Source organism: Rhineura floridana, chromosome 6, assembly GCF_030035675.1.
Source record: "Rhineura floridana isolate rRhiFlo1 chromosome 6, rRhiFlo1.hap2, whole genome shotgun sequence".
NCBI classification, from domain to species: domain Eukaryota; kingdom Metazoa; phylum Chordata; class Lepidosauria; order Squamata; family Rhineuridae; genus Rhineura; species Rhineura floridana.
In genome coordinates this window covers 66,280,662-66,297,810 of record NC_084485.1, presented here as the reverse complement: position 1 = coordinate 66,297,810, position 17,149 = coordinate 66,280,662, and the positions used below count along the sequence as shown (strand labels likewise).

General features: G+C 41.9%; 2 protein-coding genes across 10 annotated transcripts in view; one reads left to right on the top strand and one right to left on the bottom strand.

The window, feature by feature from the left end:
* Positions 1-560: 560 nt before the first annotated feature.
* LOC133387425 (uncharacterized) overlaps positions 561-17,149 on the top strand; it is a 99,757-nt gene continuing 83,168 nt past the window's right edge. Inside the window, exons 1-3 of one of the 9 annotated variants that reach the window (XM_061632162.1) lie at positions 561-622; positions 6,844-6,981; positions 13,248-13,345. The gene's annotated coding sequence lies outside the window, so the exon portion shown is untranslated. Of the gene's footprint in view, positions 623-5,922; positions 6,214-6,469; positions 6,563-6,583; positions 6,982-13,247; positions 13,346-16,703; positions 17,117-17,149 lie in introns of those variants that run through there. The other 8 variants (XM_061632160.1, XM_061632158.1, XM_061632161.1 and 5 more) reach the window with 8 other exon arrangements.
* BLACAT1 (BLACAT1 overlapping LEMD1 locus) lies at positions 5,047-13,326 on the bottom strand. Its single transcript, XM_061632166.1, has 4 exons — positions 13,122-13,326; positions 12,176-12,303; positions 9,797-10,151; positions 5,047-8,307 (listed from the first exon to the last, which is right to left on the bottom strand). The coding sequence occupies exon 1, from the start codon at positions 13,289-13,291 to the stop codon at positions 13,190-13,192; it is 102 nt and encodes a 33-aa protein (XP_061488150.1). The 5' UTR covers positions 13,292-13,326; the 3' UTR covers positions 5,047-8,307; positions 9,797-10,151; positions 12,176-12,303; positions 13,122-13,189.

Below are 17,149 nucleotides of genomic sequence, written 5' to 3'. Positions count from 1 at the left end.
TGGCCCCGTCAGAGGACTCCTCAGATGAGGATGACTCGGGAGTAACAGCAGCAGACCCAGGAGCAGCAGGAGACACGGAGGAGCCTCCTGAGAATCCAGCTCCTTCTGCCCCTCAGCTGCAGAGCACCCCAGGGACAGCAGAGGCCCTGCAGCCAGACACAGCCAGTGAACAGGATACTCCCCCCTCACCTGCAGAATGTAGACAGCAGAAGGTCAGGCAGAAGAGAGACAGGCCTGTCTCCTTAAGGCCCAAACGCTGAGGGCTCACACCTGCTGTCCATCCTGCTCTTTATAAGGCACACCTTGGCTGCAGCTTCTTGCTGACTGCAACATCAGGCGTGGCTTTGTGTAGACCTAGTTTCCCTGCAGCATCTCTTTGACTGACCTCCTTGGCAATTGATCCCAGACCTCCGCTGACCTCGCTTCTGGACTTCTGACTTGGCAAGTACGCTTCGGATAGGCCTGGCAGATTTACAACCCGACTGCTGGCTAAGGACTTTCCTTCCCTGCCAAAGACCCAGGAATTTCCAGCCCCCCCTGACACTGCCGATGCAGTGTAGAGCTGACAACTATATAGAAGGACAAGTCTTGCTGAAGAAGAATCAACATGGGTTCTGCAAAGGTATGTTCTGTTTAACCTTCTAGAGTTCTTTGAGAGTGTCAGCAAGTATGTCGATATCAGTAATGATCCAATAGACACCGTGTACTTGGGCTTTCAAAAAGCTTTTGTCATAATCCCTCACCAAATGCTCCCAAGCAAATTTAGTAGTCATGGGGTTAGAGGGCATGTCTGAGGGCAGGTCCTCTTACAAATTGGTATCTGATTAAAGAATACAAAAAGTAATGATAGCTGTGTTGGTCTATAACAGCCTTTCCCAAACAGTGTGCCTCCAGATGTTGTTGGACCACAACTCCCATCAGCCTCAGCCAGCATTGCCAATGGTCAGGAAAGACAGGAATTGTGGTCCAACAACATTTGGAGGCACACTGGTTGGGAAAGGCTGGTCTATAAGAAAAAACTCCCACACCCACAGTTGGGCAATATTTTTTTAGGACCAACCAAAATGTGACAAAAATTTTGCAAGCTTTTGAGTTCTCCAGAACTTTTCATCAAGGAAGGTGTTACACAAAGCAGGAGGGGGGTGGAGAGAGAATCCTGATGACTGGCTCCTTGCAGAGACTAATCAGTCTGCAACCTCCATATTGGAACTGAATCTATAAGCTGACCTCATGATTGTAACACCCACACTAATTTTTTGTATTTCCCCTCCCCCTTCCTTTACATAACATCTTGCCAAATGGAAATGGACATGGACTGCCTTCCAGTTGATCCTGACTTATGGCGACCCTATGAACAGGGTTTTCATGGTAAGCGGTATTGGAGAGTTCTGTAAAACTGGAAAGCTTGCCATCATTTGGTGACCTTTGGGTTAGTTCTAGGAAAAGTATTACCCAACTATACATTTTGGGATAAAGAACACAAAGCAGAGATGTAAAGAGTGAGGTCCTCCAAGGATCTGTATTGGAATGCATGTGTGCTGACTTTTCAGATGACACCAAATGATTCAGGGTGGTAAAAGGATAACAGAATTGTGAAGAACTCCAAGATGGTGAATGGGCATTAAAATGACAAATGTGGTTTAATGTTAGTAAGTGCCAAGTATGCACCTTGGAGAAACCCTCGCCCCCTAACTTCACATATACACTGAAGGGGTCTAAGATCGTGAATGAATGACCAGGAAAGGGATATTCAGGTCATAGTGGATAGGTTGATGACAAGGTCAACTCTGAGCATGGGAACTGTGAAAAAGGCAAATTCCATGTTAGGGATCATTAGGAAAGGGATAAAGAATACTACCAGTGTCACAAGGCCCTTATACAAATCTGTTCAATATTGTATAGAGTTCTGGTTGCCTTGCCTCAAAATGGATATTGTAGAACTGGAAAATGTTCAAAAAAGGGCAACCGAAATGATCAGGGGAGTATAGCAACTCTCTTACAAGGAAAAGTTACAAAGCTGAAACGATTTAGAAGAAAAGCTAATAGCCAGGGAGGGCATGAAAAGTGTGTATAAAATTATGCCTGGTATAGAGAAAGTAGACTGAAAGATTTCCCTCACCCCATAATACTAGAAGCTGGGGTCATTTAGTCTTGTTGAATGTGGGGAGATTCAGGATAGACAAGAAGCAGTTTTTCACACAGTTAAACTATGAAATTTGCATCCACAAAATGTGGTTGTCACCAACTTAAATGGTTTTAAAAGGGGATTAGACAAATTCATGGGGGATAACAATGGCTGCTAGTCAAGATGGCTCCATACTACCTCCAGCATCAGAGGCACAATGAATACTGGCTGCTGAGGAATAGCAGTGCTATTGCCCTCTTGTCCTGCTTCCCATAGGCTTCTGGCTGGCCACTAATGGGAACAGAATGCTGGACTAGATAGGCCTTTGGTCTGATCTAGCAGGCTCTTTTTATGTTCTTATAGGTGTACACATGGAAGCATCATTGGGAAGGAAGCTAAGCCTGCTCCCTGTCTCTGGAGACCCCAGCCACTGAGAACCAAGGCTGCCCTAATTTGCATAGACCCATCCTAGGCTCTGTATTGTGATTGCACTGATGTATGAGGAAATGCTGGGAATTAGGAACACAGGAAGCTGCCTTATACTGAGTCAGGCCATTGATCCACCTAGCCCAATATCGTCTACACCAAGGGTGGAGAACTTTTTCAGCCTGCATTCCCTTCTAGGCAGACTTCTGGCCAGTGGGCCAGGCCAGAGGCAAAAATGGGCATAGCAACAAATGTGAATGTTTACCTTTATACAGTATGCTCATGCAACCTCTCTGTTATCCAAGCAAGAGGCATGATCAGAGTTCCTAGTCACATTCCAGCCAGGCAAAAACACTCCTGGTGAGAAGTGAGGCTGTGTAGACAAGGGAGAGTCCTGAGGGCTAGGAAGAAAGGCCTGGAGGGCCACAATTGGCCCCTAGGCCTGTGATTCCTCATCCCTAATCAACACTGACTGGCATTGGCCCTACAGGGTTTCACAAAGGAGTTTTCTCCATCCCTGCTTGAAGATGCCAGGCACATGACTTAGATATATATACTTGACTGTTTTTAAAAAGGGATCTTGGATGATTCAGGAAATTACAGGCCAGTTAGCTTAATGTCTCTTTCCAGTGAATTGGTGGAAAGCATTATTAAAAATAAAATCTGCTGAGATTGAATTTGTATCCTTTTTACATTGTCAGGCAGGGCCTATCCTAATATTAGGCAGCAGATCTGAAGATATCTTTAAAGGACATCAAACTGTCTGTTATGTCTCTCTGTAGAGGGCAACATCTGGAGTTCCTGCCCCACCTGCATCTTGGGCATTCTCTGCTGACAGTTTATTAATACGGGACAAACTAACTGAAAACAATGTAATGACTGTGGTTGTGTTATTTCTGTGTTGATTTCACTATACAGAAGAATAAAAGGGAGGATGGATAGCTCAGTTTTCACACAGTGACCTCATTTGCCTTCCCTTTCAACCATCCTTTTGCATTCTGATCCTAGTCAGCAAGTGCTACCTTTGTGCTCCTTTCACTTGTTTAAATAAGCAATGGCTCAGGTTAGGGGTGTAGCTGATATTTCAGCTCTTCAGTTGCAGCAATAAACAAAGCAGCAGCATCAAGCAGCAGCAGATGTAATTTACACACTGCGAAGAGATGTAATAATAAAGTCTGTTTATTACAGCAATTAACATATCTGCTCTCCTAAGCATGCTTTCACAGTTAGAGCAAGAAAGTGCTTACTTCAAGTGCATAGTTTACAAAAAGAAAAAAAAATACAAAGGAAGGAACTGAAGTCAAGCAATTTAGCTGGTTCCAACAGGCATCAGGAAGAAAAGGGAATTAATCAGCCAGCAGACCAATCGATGGACATGTATTTCAGTGAAAGATACAGACATGATAGGCATCTATAATTTACAATACAACCTTGTAAGCCACCTTGTTAGAACAGACATTTTGGGGCACTGTGTACTTATGTACCCAAAAGATATCTGTTAAAGGCTAAAAAATAATCAGCTGTCCCGTAAGTGTTTTACTGATCCAACTAGAAGACAGTCCTGCTGCATAAGTGTTGAGAAGCACTGGAATGTACTGAACATACTCAGCAAGCTTGCATCAGTAATAAAGCCAATGCAGTTTCTCTGATTTACCTTAGCTAAGGTTTCAGGCCATGTAGAATGGTCTATTTCAGTTTGGCAAGGTGATCTCAGTAACGCCCAAAGAGACACACAGACGAACCTCACTTTGTATTCATATATATCCCTAATAGCATTACATATAATCCATGAAGATTAGTTTGTTTAGCACCATTTTCCCTCACATTTTCTTTCACCAGAAGGCTCATATTTTAAGGGCACATACAGTTTGGGAGCCTTTGTGATAACTGTTTAAATACTATGCATGTGCGATGCAGTGCAGGTTTATTTGTTGAAATGGCCTTTGAGTGATCCAAAGCATTCAGATACTCAGAGGGTCACATAAATTGAAGGAGTATTTTCAGAGGGATACAAAAGGTCTGAAGCCTCACAGGGAGGTTCACAGTGAATTCGGATAACCAGAGGTTTTCAATAACCAAGATTTTGACAAAGGAGACTCTACTGTACAGGTTTCTAATAAACATCTGTTCTATGTATTGCATTGCCTTCAGCTCTGCAATGTAAATAATTTGGTAAACATTTAGGACTCCACAGAGATATGGCAGACATATCATAATCATCCCATTGTGGAACTGTGAATTTATGAATCCTGAAATATATTAGAGGTTTGAATCACCCTCTAGGGGAAGAATCCTGCATTACAAATTAAAATTATTTCCCTTTCTGAAGTGCACTTGATTAATGAGCTTACAAATTTGATTCTACTTTATAAAAAGCTCCCTTAGCAAATACAGACAGGATTCCATAAAACAGTTACACTATTGTTGGCTGGCTTTCTTTATTGTTACAATATTCTCACAGGCATTAATGTAATCTTAAGAAAACACGGTGTTGTATCCTTTTTTTAAAGCTGTCATCTTAGGAAAGAAGAAAGCTTGTGTATCAAGAAAAACTGACTACCACTACCACCTTGATCTCAATACATTTTTAAAAAATAATCAATACTCCAAAGGGTGTATTTTAAAAATTCTCTCTCCGAAAGAATGTGTAACATCATGCAGTTAATCTACATAGAAGAATCCTTTGCACGCTTATAAATAATCCTGTTTTGTCTTTTCAATGTACAATATTACACAACAGATATGCATGGCTTATCAAGTACATCCAGTTAGCAGGAAGCTGAGTTGACCTGTCTATCCAGTGTAGAAAAAGTCATTTATTGATATCATGCAAAATAGATAAAAATAGCTGGTTTCTATGGCTACTGAGGCTGGAAGACTACTGAGGAACATTTCTATTTAGGCTCTTATATTATGGAATTGAGAGCAAAAAGGGGAGAAGAAAAAAATGTAGGCTGCATCAGAGACATGTTCTGCCATGGTGTTTCCTAGTCCTCAGATGTGAGTATGACTTCTTTTTACTGACAAGAGCTGGAGATCCAAATTAGACCAACCAGTGTGGCATAGAGAGGCAAGGACTTTCTGTATGATGGGCACAATTACAATGAAAGCTAAAAATCATCAACATAACAACATCTATTTTCATCCACCATTATGTCCTGGGGTTTTCCCATGAGGAAGCCTGAATAGATGCTTCATTTTTTATTTTTTTTTAAAGTGAGGTAAGCAAACAAAACAGGACACGGAAGGCATTCAGTCTTTGAGATGGGTTTAAGATTTTCCATGAAATGAGATCTGTACAAAATAGAGGGGGATGGACTTTGGGGCTATGCAAATAACACTTAAGACTCCCTTTTCCCAGCTGCAGAGATGTGTCCTGACATGACCAAGCTGCCTGTCTCTCTTTAACTACTACACAGTTTGGTCTTGCTGCCTCTAAAAGTTGTCAAAAATATCACAGCAGGACAGAGCATGTGGAAACAGATGCCAGCTACCACTGACTGAGGCAAGTGAAGTTTTAATAAGGGGCTTGATCCAATCACAATCACTGATTATGGCAGTAGAAGAAAGCTTTCTAAACAGGGCTTCCTTTATAATGAGCTCTGAGGCAGAAGACTTTTTCAGATGGGCTGTTCTGCAAAAGCATCAAGGTTTATGCCAAGGTATGTTTCTGCCAATGTCCTCAAGTACCCTTCTTTGCTCCTCTTGTTGCAGGCAGTGCTCGTATCTGCTTCTTCAGCCATTCTGATACCGTATACCCTACAGTTTCTGATGTCTGTGACTTAAATTTACATCCAGGAATACCCAAAGTTTCCACTGGGATATTCCTCAAAGATGATACATGCATGCTTGATGAGTCAGATCCCCAGTCTATTAAATGAATACAGGTGGCTATCTGAAAATGACTGGATTGTGAGTCTCATTGATCCTCAGTTGAGTGAACAGCAGCAAACACATATTGAAAGGACACCTCTGTGCCTTTAAATGTAAGAGTTTTGAATATCGATAGAGGTAATTGGAGTTACAGTAACTGAATATGGACAGTTATAATTAGGTCTGATCTAGCAAGTCTTTGGAGTTCATTCTGTCCCTCTTCAGCAACTCTAGGGTCACATTGTTGAGAGTAACTTACTTCTGAGCAGCTGTGAGTCTCATAGCCTACAGCTGGATATAAATGTGTGTTTAAGTGGTTTGTGAAAAGAAATGGACTGAAGCTTGTGCTTATTGCTAACACTTAGCTTTTGTATAGCACCTTTAACCCTGAATACGTGCAATATTATTGTCATCTCCAGAGCTGCCAGTATCATTGTTCCCAGAAGAGGAACTTGTTAGAGTCATAGAGCAAAGATAGGAAGAGTTCTCTATATGTCTGTTACTTCTCAGCAAGTTCTCTGCCTTGGGGAAAAACCTGCTTCCATGTGGGTAACTAAGTAAGTATTTGAGTGCTTTTCTCATTTATTTCCAAGAAATATATCATTTCCTTGTAATGTTTTTAAGAATGTCTAAAGCGTGTCTGTCCAGGGATTTCTCAGCTGCTGGGTTTAACTAAGGCCCATTTCTAGATTACACATATTTCTGAGAACATGGGGCACTTTGAAATGAAAATAAACTGCTGTGAATTAGGTAGACTCCAGCATAATTAATTCAGCGTAAACTTAGACTATACCTATATGCAGATACATATATAAATCTATAGATATTTAATATGGTTTACTTGAATCATTAGTGGTCTATATACATGTGTGGAACCCTTTGGTTACCCATAAATTGAATGTGCAAATTGACTGCAGGTACAGTCAGGTGGTGTAGACAACCATTCTTTCCATTAATCAGAGATGCAAAATCAGTCCAGCCCACAGTTCTGCATACTGCATACATACATATGCACAGAATTTCAGCCAATGACTCTCAATATAATGTCTGTTGGTTAAAATGGAAATTATGGCAAGATTTGGCCACAGCAGTATTTTCAATGGATAGATTAATATAAAACATAAATTTAATAATAACTGGTCAAAGACAGTGTGGAACTTAAAGTATCTTGCATTTTTGGTACAATGCTCAACCAGTCACCCTCTGAAAATTAGGCTCCCTTAAGGTTTCATAAAATCACTTTGAGCTTTGAAATTCAGAGAAAGTGTCAAATGGCTGTAGCAATAGATGACACAGGTAGAAAATAAGAGACAGTGAATAAATGTTTGATTTCTTTGCTTCTGTCTCCTGAGAGACTGTATCCCAAAAAGCCAAATGCTGGTCTAGTCCACCTCATTCCAAAACTCATATCTACTGACCCTGTAGAAATAAAGTGCTTCTTATATTTATAAGAGCCTCAGTGCAAAAAACATACAACTTTACTCTTGGGTATATATATCATTTCTACTTTGGGTAATATTGGAATGCAGTAATTACAACAACCTGAAATAAACCTGATATTCATCCTTTTGTTATACCCTTAAATGTCAGTCAGAATTATCAGAATTATTACATTTTTATCATTCCTATTTCACAGTTTAAAATGCCACCATTAGTAGTGCAAATGTACATAGCAGAGTGGTAGCTTTAGGTTGTATAAGATGTTCATTGCACAGTTTCATCTTGGAGGTCTTCGGGAAAATGTACAACAAGGTAAGTGAGTGCTTCTCCTTTCCTTGGCTTCATTCCCGTTATTTGCACATGTTCCATATGCTTCTAGCTTGTCACAAAAAGTTGTTCTTTACCTTAAATTGGAGCAATGAAAGTTCTTGGCAAGATCATCTCTGTCAAAAAATCAAAACAAAGAACAGCTTTGGAAAAAGCTTCATCATAGACATAGTTTTGTTTCATACCCTACTACTAAACATTCAGAGACATTCCGGCTCCAAGCAAGACTAATATTTATACAGATGATATCTTGCCTTTCTTGAAAGATACCCTAAGACAAATTTCTTCTGGGTAATTGTTTTTAATGTTAAAACTCCTCTCTCTCTCTCTCTCTCTCTCTCTCTCTCTCTCTCTCTCTCTCTCTCTCTCTCTCTCTCTCTCTCTCTCTCTCTCTCTCACACACACACACACACACACACACACACACACACACACACACACACACACACACACACACACACACACACACACACACACACACACACACACACACACACACACACACACACACACACACACACACACACACACACACACACACACACACACACACACACACACACACACACACACACACACACACACACACACACACCTGAGTTGACTAATTCTTCTCACTCCCCTACACTGACAGTTGATGCTCATACATTTTAAACCATGTGTGTCAGAGTTCAAAGACAAGTATTATTTTGTTATGTGCCTTCAAGTCAATTACAACTTATGGCGACCCCGTGAAATCCCTCGACAATACACAGTATTAATATTCGAAAAAGATAAACTAGCAGGTTAAACAACTCTAAGCTGCATGATGATTTAGAGTTGGCACTGAAGTCTTCTTATGTAATTCTGGAGACAAGGACAAGGGCAGGAACAATGTCACCACTTGATTAAGAGTTCTGATACAGCATTGTCTGAATGTACATATTTGTGGAAAGTGGAGAGAGTGCACTCTGCTGATATTGTTACCTTCCATTGGGATAAAAACAGTTTTGTCGGAATGGGCTTTCTTAGAAGGTAAGAACATATCTCAGAAATGGTGGTTAGCAGCTCCATTAGAAAACTTCAAGGGTTATGCAGTTGTGTATATGAGATAGAGAGTAATTTTTAAGGGTGATGGGAGATGGTTTGGGAGTTCCAAGCAAATGTATATGTTCTGTCCTGATGCAAGCTTGCAGGGAAAATCCCCAGTTATGTAGTTTTTAGCATGGTTCACTTTGAACTGCAGAAAAGTCCACTGTAATGGCTAGCATTCCCCAACTTGTACAAGGCAGCAGTCATAGGTCAGGATCTTAAAAGGAGGGAAATAGTTAATAGCAATAAGGTTATTTTGCATCTATCTGAACCTGCATTTGAATTGTTTTTTAAGATTTTTTGTTATTGCTTCTTGTGTGCCACCCTAGGCTCCTTTAGGAAGAAGGGTGGGATATAAATTTAATAAATAAATAACATTTTGACACCTGTTATATGGAGATCATACTTGCATACTTTTCATGGCTACAGTGTGGTAGGAATGAAGTCTGAATGCTCTCTGAATGGACACTGAGTCTTAAGCATATTACATTCTGATCCTACGTGCACAAAGTTAGTGAGTTCAGTAGGACTTACTCCCAAAGTAAGAATGCGTCAGGTGGTGGCATCAAAAGGGCACTCTTTGCTGTGATGGCCAAATTGTACGATGGTGGCTTCCATTGTTAGATGACTTAGGCTACTTTCTTAGCCTTGCTTTTGTGTACATTTGAACTATCCAGAGCCTTGTATAAGTGTCTTCTTTCAGCTCCATGGCAATGAGAAAAAAGAAAAAAAGAACTCCTGTGAACCTTTCAGACTGATTCAGTGAGGATGATGACTGAGTGCCAGATGAATCCTCATTGTGGCTTCAAGCCCATTATTGCACTGTTCTTTAGAAGTACAGGTTTGGAGCAGCTCGGTCATCTCCTACAGCAACATCATCCCCTAGAACCTGACCAAGATTGATTAAAATCTATCTTAGTTTCTCATTTTTCTTTTAAAAAAAACACCAAACAAGAAACAGAAACATCCTTCCCTGGGATGACATCGTACACAGCTCATTGCTGGCCATCTTTACTGGACAGAGATTTCACATCCCCATCATGGGATAAGAAAATAAAACAACTGCTGTGCGATTCTTAGCAATCAGCCTAACCAGTAAATCCTCCTGAAAGGAGATCAAGTCACCTGCATGTACAGCTTTCCTGCTGGTGCAAATCAGGTTTCTTGACAGAGATGGAAAACTGGGAAAGGTTAAGGGGGGTTATCAGTAGAACAAAGAGCATGCCATCTACAGTCAGCTTATCATATACTTCCAGGGCCAGATTCATTCAGTGTTAACCCCCTGTGCTCGATAGAATAAAGATATGTGAAGTGACACCCATCAAATTATGGCCTCATGATATAAAGCAGTAATGGGTTCAAAAGCTGGCCTATTTTGAGCAAACCATGCCCACCTTACCTGTACCTAATGACAGAAAAGGGTATCAAATTTTAAAAGAGTATTATTCAGGCCATGGCTGCAAAGAAAGAATCAGGAGTGCACTTAGCTGCAGCTTGAATTCAAAAGGTGCCAAATTCAAAGTGAGGAATCTTCCTCTGCAGCTACAGTTTGACATCTCCATCACCTGACATCATATGACATCAGCTGATTGATAGGTGGGCACCCCTGCCCACCTGCCAAACTGGCCCATGGTGGGTTGGCCACTTCTGGATCTGGCTTTACAAAGGACAGTCTTCTATTTGAAGGCATCCTCATATAAACATACTGGAAACAATCAAGTAACTCCATGCATTAAAAACACAGTCCAGGCTCAGCAAATTTTATATCAAAAGAGACTTTGATTATTATTATTTAGATTTCGTATCCACCCTTTGTTAAGGTCCCAGGCTGGGTTACAAGAATAGGAAAACACTAGGGGTTGCTGCTCCTGTGTGCTTTGTGCACCAATCCCAGCACCTAACTCCAGGAATGGGAACCCCAGGTACCCACACACACACGGGGGCCCCAGGTGTTGTTGAGTTGTGGCAACTGCCACCACCTCACTTGCCTGATGCCAGCCTGCTCATGCTCCTCAGTCAGTCACCTGCACACCCACTTGCCCAGTTCGCTTGCTCTCCCACCGTGCCTGGGTTGGCCAGCACCATGGAATATTGAAGCATCCATGCTGTAGTTCACAGTGCCACCTGTCTGTGGCAAAGCAAACTGCAGCATGACTTCTTACATACAGTGTGTGTGTATGTATATACACACACAATATTAAAATCATTTCAAACAATTAGAACATTTTTATTCCATTATAGTGGAAAGGTTCCCTCTGTCTCATAGCTTTGTTTGTTTTTCTTCAGTAACTCAAATGGACTGAACAGTTAATAGAGTTGCCCTGTATCATACTTTACAGACCACAATCCTCTGTTTGAAGGCACCCTCTTTGGAGAGCTGTCTGGTCCAGGTTTAGATAAAGAACCCTAGAAGGAAGAGCAGGGGCTTTGAAGTTGCCCCTCAACAGTTAGCACCTGGACAGCAGACTGAGCAGGCATATAAGGTCACTTGGCCATAGTCTTTCCCATTGTGGTGAGATGTTTTGTATCTATGAATAATAGTAATTATTTCTACATTTACATCAATACATATTAATTAGTATATCCAAATATGTATTCTCCTTTTTGAGTATGCATTTTTCTTTTTTGGGCAATATGCAAGTGGCTACCTTAATAGTGAATCTGTCAATAGTAAGGGAGACATCAACTAGATTTTATATGTGAAAATGTATGCCAAAATGTTCATTAAGATAATGCAAGCACATTAGTGCTTGGTTTTCAAACAAACTTTCAAATGTCTTTTTGATTATATCTGGAGCGGGTGGGATGGGACTGAAAAGATTTTGAACTCAGCTTTCTTATACAATAAACAATCAAACACACAAATCTGTACATGAACAAGCTAACAGAAACTTTTGAGTCATGAATACCCACAGTCTCTAAGGCTCAGGATGTTTCAAAATAGGAAACTGTACAGAATTGCCATTTTGCCCAGCCAGCTTCTGGATCTCCTGTAAGATTATTATCTGAACAAAGTGGGTTTTTCCAGGCTAGCAAAGTCTCTATGGGAGAAAAACAAGGAGAGAGAAATAAATGTAATAAAGCAGATTAACGTCTTCCACATTCTCCTCTTCCCACTGCCGGCACTGATGAGAAAGGCTATCATTCACAGAGTGGGTTCATCTCTTCCAGCCGGTATGCCTTCCTGAGCTAATTTATCAAGCTCCATGGGAGAGCTGGCTGGGGGGGGTAGCATCTCTGTGGAGAACATGGAGCCAAGCTCTCCCTGCTCAGCCTCCATCAGAAACATCATTCCAATGGTTTGCTCCATCCTCTTCTTTCACACCTCCAAATCTATAGGGGAGTGAGACTTATTTTATTATTAAAAAGATACAAAAATGGTAGTGCAGGAACAGGCAGCCCTTTTTCATGCTGAGGGCTGCATTCACTCAGGGTAACCCTGTCATTGGCTACATGATGACTGTGTGTGGCGAGATGTCAGTGGCAGATGGGGCCAGAACAAAAGAGAATGGGTGGGGTCATTTCTTCTCTTTTTCCCGCACCCCTTCTTTCTCTGTGCCTTCTGATCTCTCTCTTCTTTCTACTTACACAGCAAATTGTCAGTGGAGGAGTAGTTTGCTGTTGCCAGAAGGCTCTGAACTAGTAACTTTCAGAGGGCTTTTGAAATTAGGTTGAGGGCTGCATACAATTTGGCTGAGGGGCACATGCAGTCCTAGAGCTGGACGTTGCCTGTCTACGTGCTAGTCGGTGCTCCACCTATCAGTCCCACTCATTAAAAGAGAGCCAAGGGAGTGGGCAGGAGGGTTTTCCAGAAAAGAAGATCCATGAAAGGTAGCCAAAAAGGGTAACAACATCATACCAAGTTACTGTAGCCACAGTGCTCCTCCAACTCAATAGAAAGAATTAAGGTGATGCACCAAGGAAAGGTCAAACGGCTGTCTCTTGCTCGGTGCTGGGCTCTTCCTTTTTCCTTTTCATATTGCAGAAGCCATGGAGCCCACAGAAGCAAGCAAAAGTGAACTGGGGCATCCCCTGGGACAGGCAAGGGACAGGAGCATCCAAGGAAATCTATACAAAGGCAAGGTAAGAAAAGAAGAGAGGGTTGGGGTCCCCCCCTTTCCAACAGAGTATCTCTTGCTGTCAGTTTAGAGCAATGGTCTAAATGATCACAATGATAGGGAATCTCAGGCTTTCTGTCTAGAATGAATCTCAGCTCCCCCATCTAAAATCTTAGGGGTGGCAAACTGTAGTTTGGTGGTGAAGCACATGCTTTACATGCAAAAGGTCCCAGGGTCCCATCCTTAGCATCTCCAGTTAAAGCTCTCTCCCAGAGAATCTGGAAAGTCACTGATAATCAGAGCTCATACTGGGCTAGATGGACCATGTCTGGCCTGTTGTAAGGCAGTATCCTATGTTCCTAGAAAACAGAGAGCTGCTGGCATGCACAATAAGATTTAACCCATAATTCCCCCAGATACACACACACACACACACACACACACACACACACACACACACACACACACGGGGGGGGAAAACCACATTCACTTCATACATTTATTCCACTATTATTCTACGTTAAACAGGCATGGCTCTCCCCAAAGAATACTGGGAAGTGTAGTTTGCGGAGGGTGCTGAGAGTTGTTTGGAGATCCCTGTTTCCCTCATAGAACTACAATTCCAGAGTTCTCTGGGAAAAAGAACCGACTGTTAACCCACTCTGAACATTGTAACTCTCTCAGAGCTTGGAAGTTACTTTTTTGAACTACAACTCCCATCAGTCCAATCCAGTGGCCATGCTGGCTGGGGCTGATGGGAGTTGTAGTTCAAAAAAAGTAACTTTTCCAAGCTCTGAGCTCTCTGAGGAGAATAAAGGGACTCCTAACAACTCTTAGCACCCTTCACAAACTACAGTTCCCAGGATTCTTGAGGGAAAGCAATGCCTTTTGAAAGTGGAATAATAGTGGAATAAATGTAGGGTGTGAATGTGGCCAGAGTGTTTGGAAACCTCCTTTTCTGGTTTCTTCCAAAGAAAACCCATTAGAAACTCAAATTTGAAAAAGCTATTTTTGTAAATCATCTTATGTGGGAAGCATTTATTTTTCAAACACTTCAGTATGAAATGTACACTATAGCTGGGTTTGCAAGCAGTCCCCCCTCCAAGCACACACAATATCACATAAGCCTTTTGTCAAAGTACAGTTTGCATACAGGTACAAGTCTCACAATACCTCTTGTATTAGAAATTAAGCACTGGGTGACTGCTTCTCACCTCTTATCATTCCACCTCACTGTCTCTGGTTATGGTCCAATGACTCACATGTTATCTTTGTGGTATGGTTGCTGCTGCAAAGCCAGTCACCCATTTCTGGCTTCCATGCAGCATCAGTAATGTGTGGATGTTCTAATCATTCATCTTTCCTACATCAGCCTGGCTTGCTGAGATGGCATGGCATAATCTCATAATTGTAGGTTTGAGCCCCAAGTTGGGCATGCAGAATTGTTATCAAGAACTTGGTGTGTGTTTCCTCATTCATTCACAAGATTTATATCCTAACCATCATAAGAAACTATCTTGGGGCAAGTGGCATTCAGACAAGACAATGCAATAAAACCAGGCAATAAACTAAACTCAGCCTGTATAACAGTGGTGGGTGGGGCTGAAGCAAAAGTGGGCGGAGCAGTGAATGTAAATGTTACTGTTATACAGTAGGCTAGTTTCTGTACACACTCGCACAGTATCCTCCATGCAGACAAGCAAAAGGCATTATCAGAGTTCAAGGATACATTCCAACCAGGCAAAAACACTGAGGTGTGAACTAGGGTTAGTGTGGCCTAAGGAGAGGGGGCATGGCATAGGAAGAGTTCCAAGGCCCAGATACAGAAGCCTGGAGAGCCGGAGTTGGCCCCCAGGCCTTAAGTTTTCTACCCCTGCTGTATAACTTAATCTGGTTCCTATAATGATATGAGGTGGTTCTATATCTGAACTCCCATCTCTACCACACGCCAGGAGGAAGAGATGGGTTGTCAGTTGGTGCTGAAAGATGAACCATGTTGGTGTCAGACACACTTCAAAGGAAAGTTATACCAATAGGGAAGTGTAGCTTATTAACCACAATTACATATTTTTCATTAGAGTTTAATTACTGAAAACTGCTCACAAACATATAAGCATCAATGTGGCTGGTGGAGTCTTCTAGGGATCTTCTCTTGTTGACCCAACAAAGGTGAACCCAATGAAGAAACTGTCTGGAGGTTTTCACAACTCCCAGAGCCAGTGTGGTGTAATCCAGAAGTGTCCTTATTGCATTAGGCAATACACCCATATTCATAATCTGCAAGTCCTCAGTTGAAGCTTCAGATAAATTAAGGCTTTGCACCTGGTTTTCAAATGCTTAGTTAGCCCTTACGTTCAGTGGCAATATACCTAGTTATTTAACTATTTGCCACCTTTCTTCCAAACAGCCCAGGATGGCATGCATGGTTCTTCCCCGCTTCCCTATTTAATCCTCACAACAATTGCATAAGGTAGGTTAGGTGAGAGGTGTTACCTGGTCCAAGGTCACCCAGAAAATGTGGCAGCTAAGTGGGGACTTGAATCTGAGTCTCCTCAGTCCCAGTCCAAAACCCTAACAACCATACCACAGTGGCTTTCCAACCCCATCACCTTCTGGTGCAGATTATCTGCATATACTGAGACAGGGGAGCCAAACAAAACGGGAAGGTTGCCACTTCCATGATCTGATGGTGAGCTTCTAGGGCCATCTGCCTGACCACTGTAGGAAACAGAATTTTGGACTAGGGCAGGGATGGGGAACGTTTGGCCCTTTAGATCAATGCCCTTCATGGACATCCAATGAAGCCGAATGTTGGAAGGTTTTGGACAGACAAAAGATAGTACTTCTTCACACAGCACACAGTTAAACTGTGGAATTTGCTCCCACAGGAGGCAGTAATGGCCACCAGCTTGGATGGCTTTAAAACAGGATTAGACAAATTTGTGGAGGATAAAGCTATCAATGGGTACTAGCCATGATGGCTATGCTCTGCCACTATGGCTGGAGGCAGCTTTTGAATATCAGTTGCTGGAAACTGCAGGAGGGGAGAGTGCTCTTGTGCTCAGATCCTTCTTATGGGCTTCCCATAAGCATTTCCATAGGCATTTGGTAGGCCACTGTGAGAATGGGATGTTGGACTATATGGGCCATTGGTCTGATCCAGCAGGCTCTTCTTATATTCAGATGTTATTAGGCTACAACTTCCATTATACCTGGCCATGAGAGGTTGAGTTCAACAACTTCTGGAGGGCCACACATTCTCCATCTTTGGTCTAAGTAGATCCTTGATCAGATTCAGCAAGGGTGTTCCTTATGAGGAAGGTTTACTTGAAACTCAGTTTGTATCTCTGAAATTTGTACCTTTGTGGTATTTTTGTAAACAGATTGAAGAGGATCCAACTCTGTCCCTACCTGACACACAATCCTGCAAAGTTTTAAAAATGTTTGCTCAGTGACCTCAAGATCTGCTGGAGCATTTATCTGAGCATTTTTCACGCAACGTTATGCACTCACTGAACACATGGCGGAGAAAGCAGAACTGCATCTGCAGAGATCCACCACCACCACCTCTGCATGATTCAGACTCTGTACATATGAACCAGAGACCCTGCCTTTTGCAAACATCTTGACTGCATAGAGAGAGCCCATCTTTCTATAACTTCATTGTGCATAGACCCTGATGATTCCTTTGAAGGTGTGACGCAGAGACAGCAGCTGTCCCCAACCCATCCCCCTGCATTCAGTGAATATGTAAAAAGGGTTATTGTTTTATACTTAAAGTCAGTTCAACTTAAAAGCATTTTGCATTGCTGATTAGGCTGGTTTTATC

What these genes read in the sequence shown, in the direction of transcription:
- BLACAT1 (XM_061632166.1), bottom strand. Translation starts at nt 13,291, where the DNA reads ATGCCCCAGTTCACTTTTGCTTGCTTCTGTGGGCTCCATGGCTTCTGC.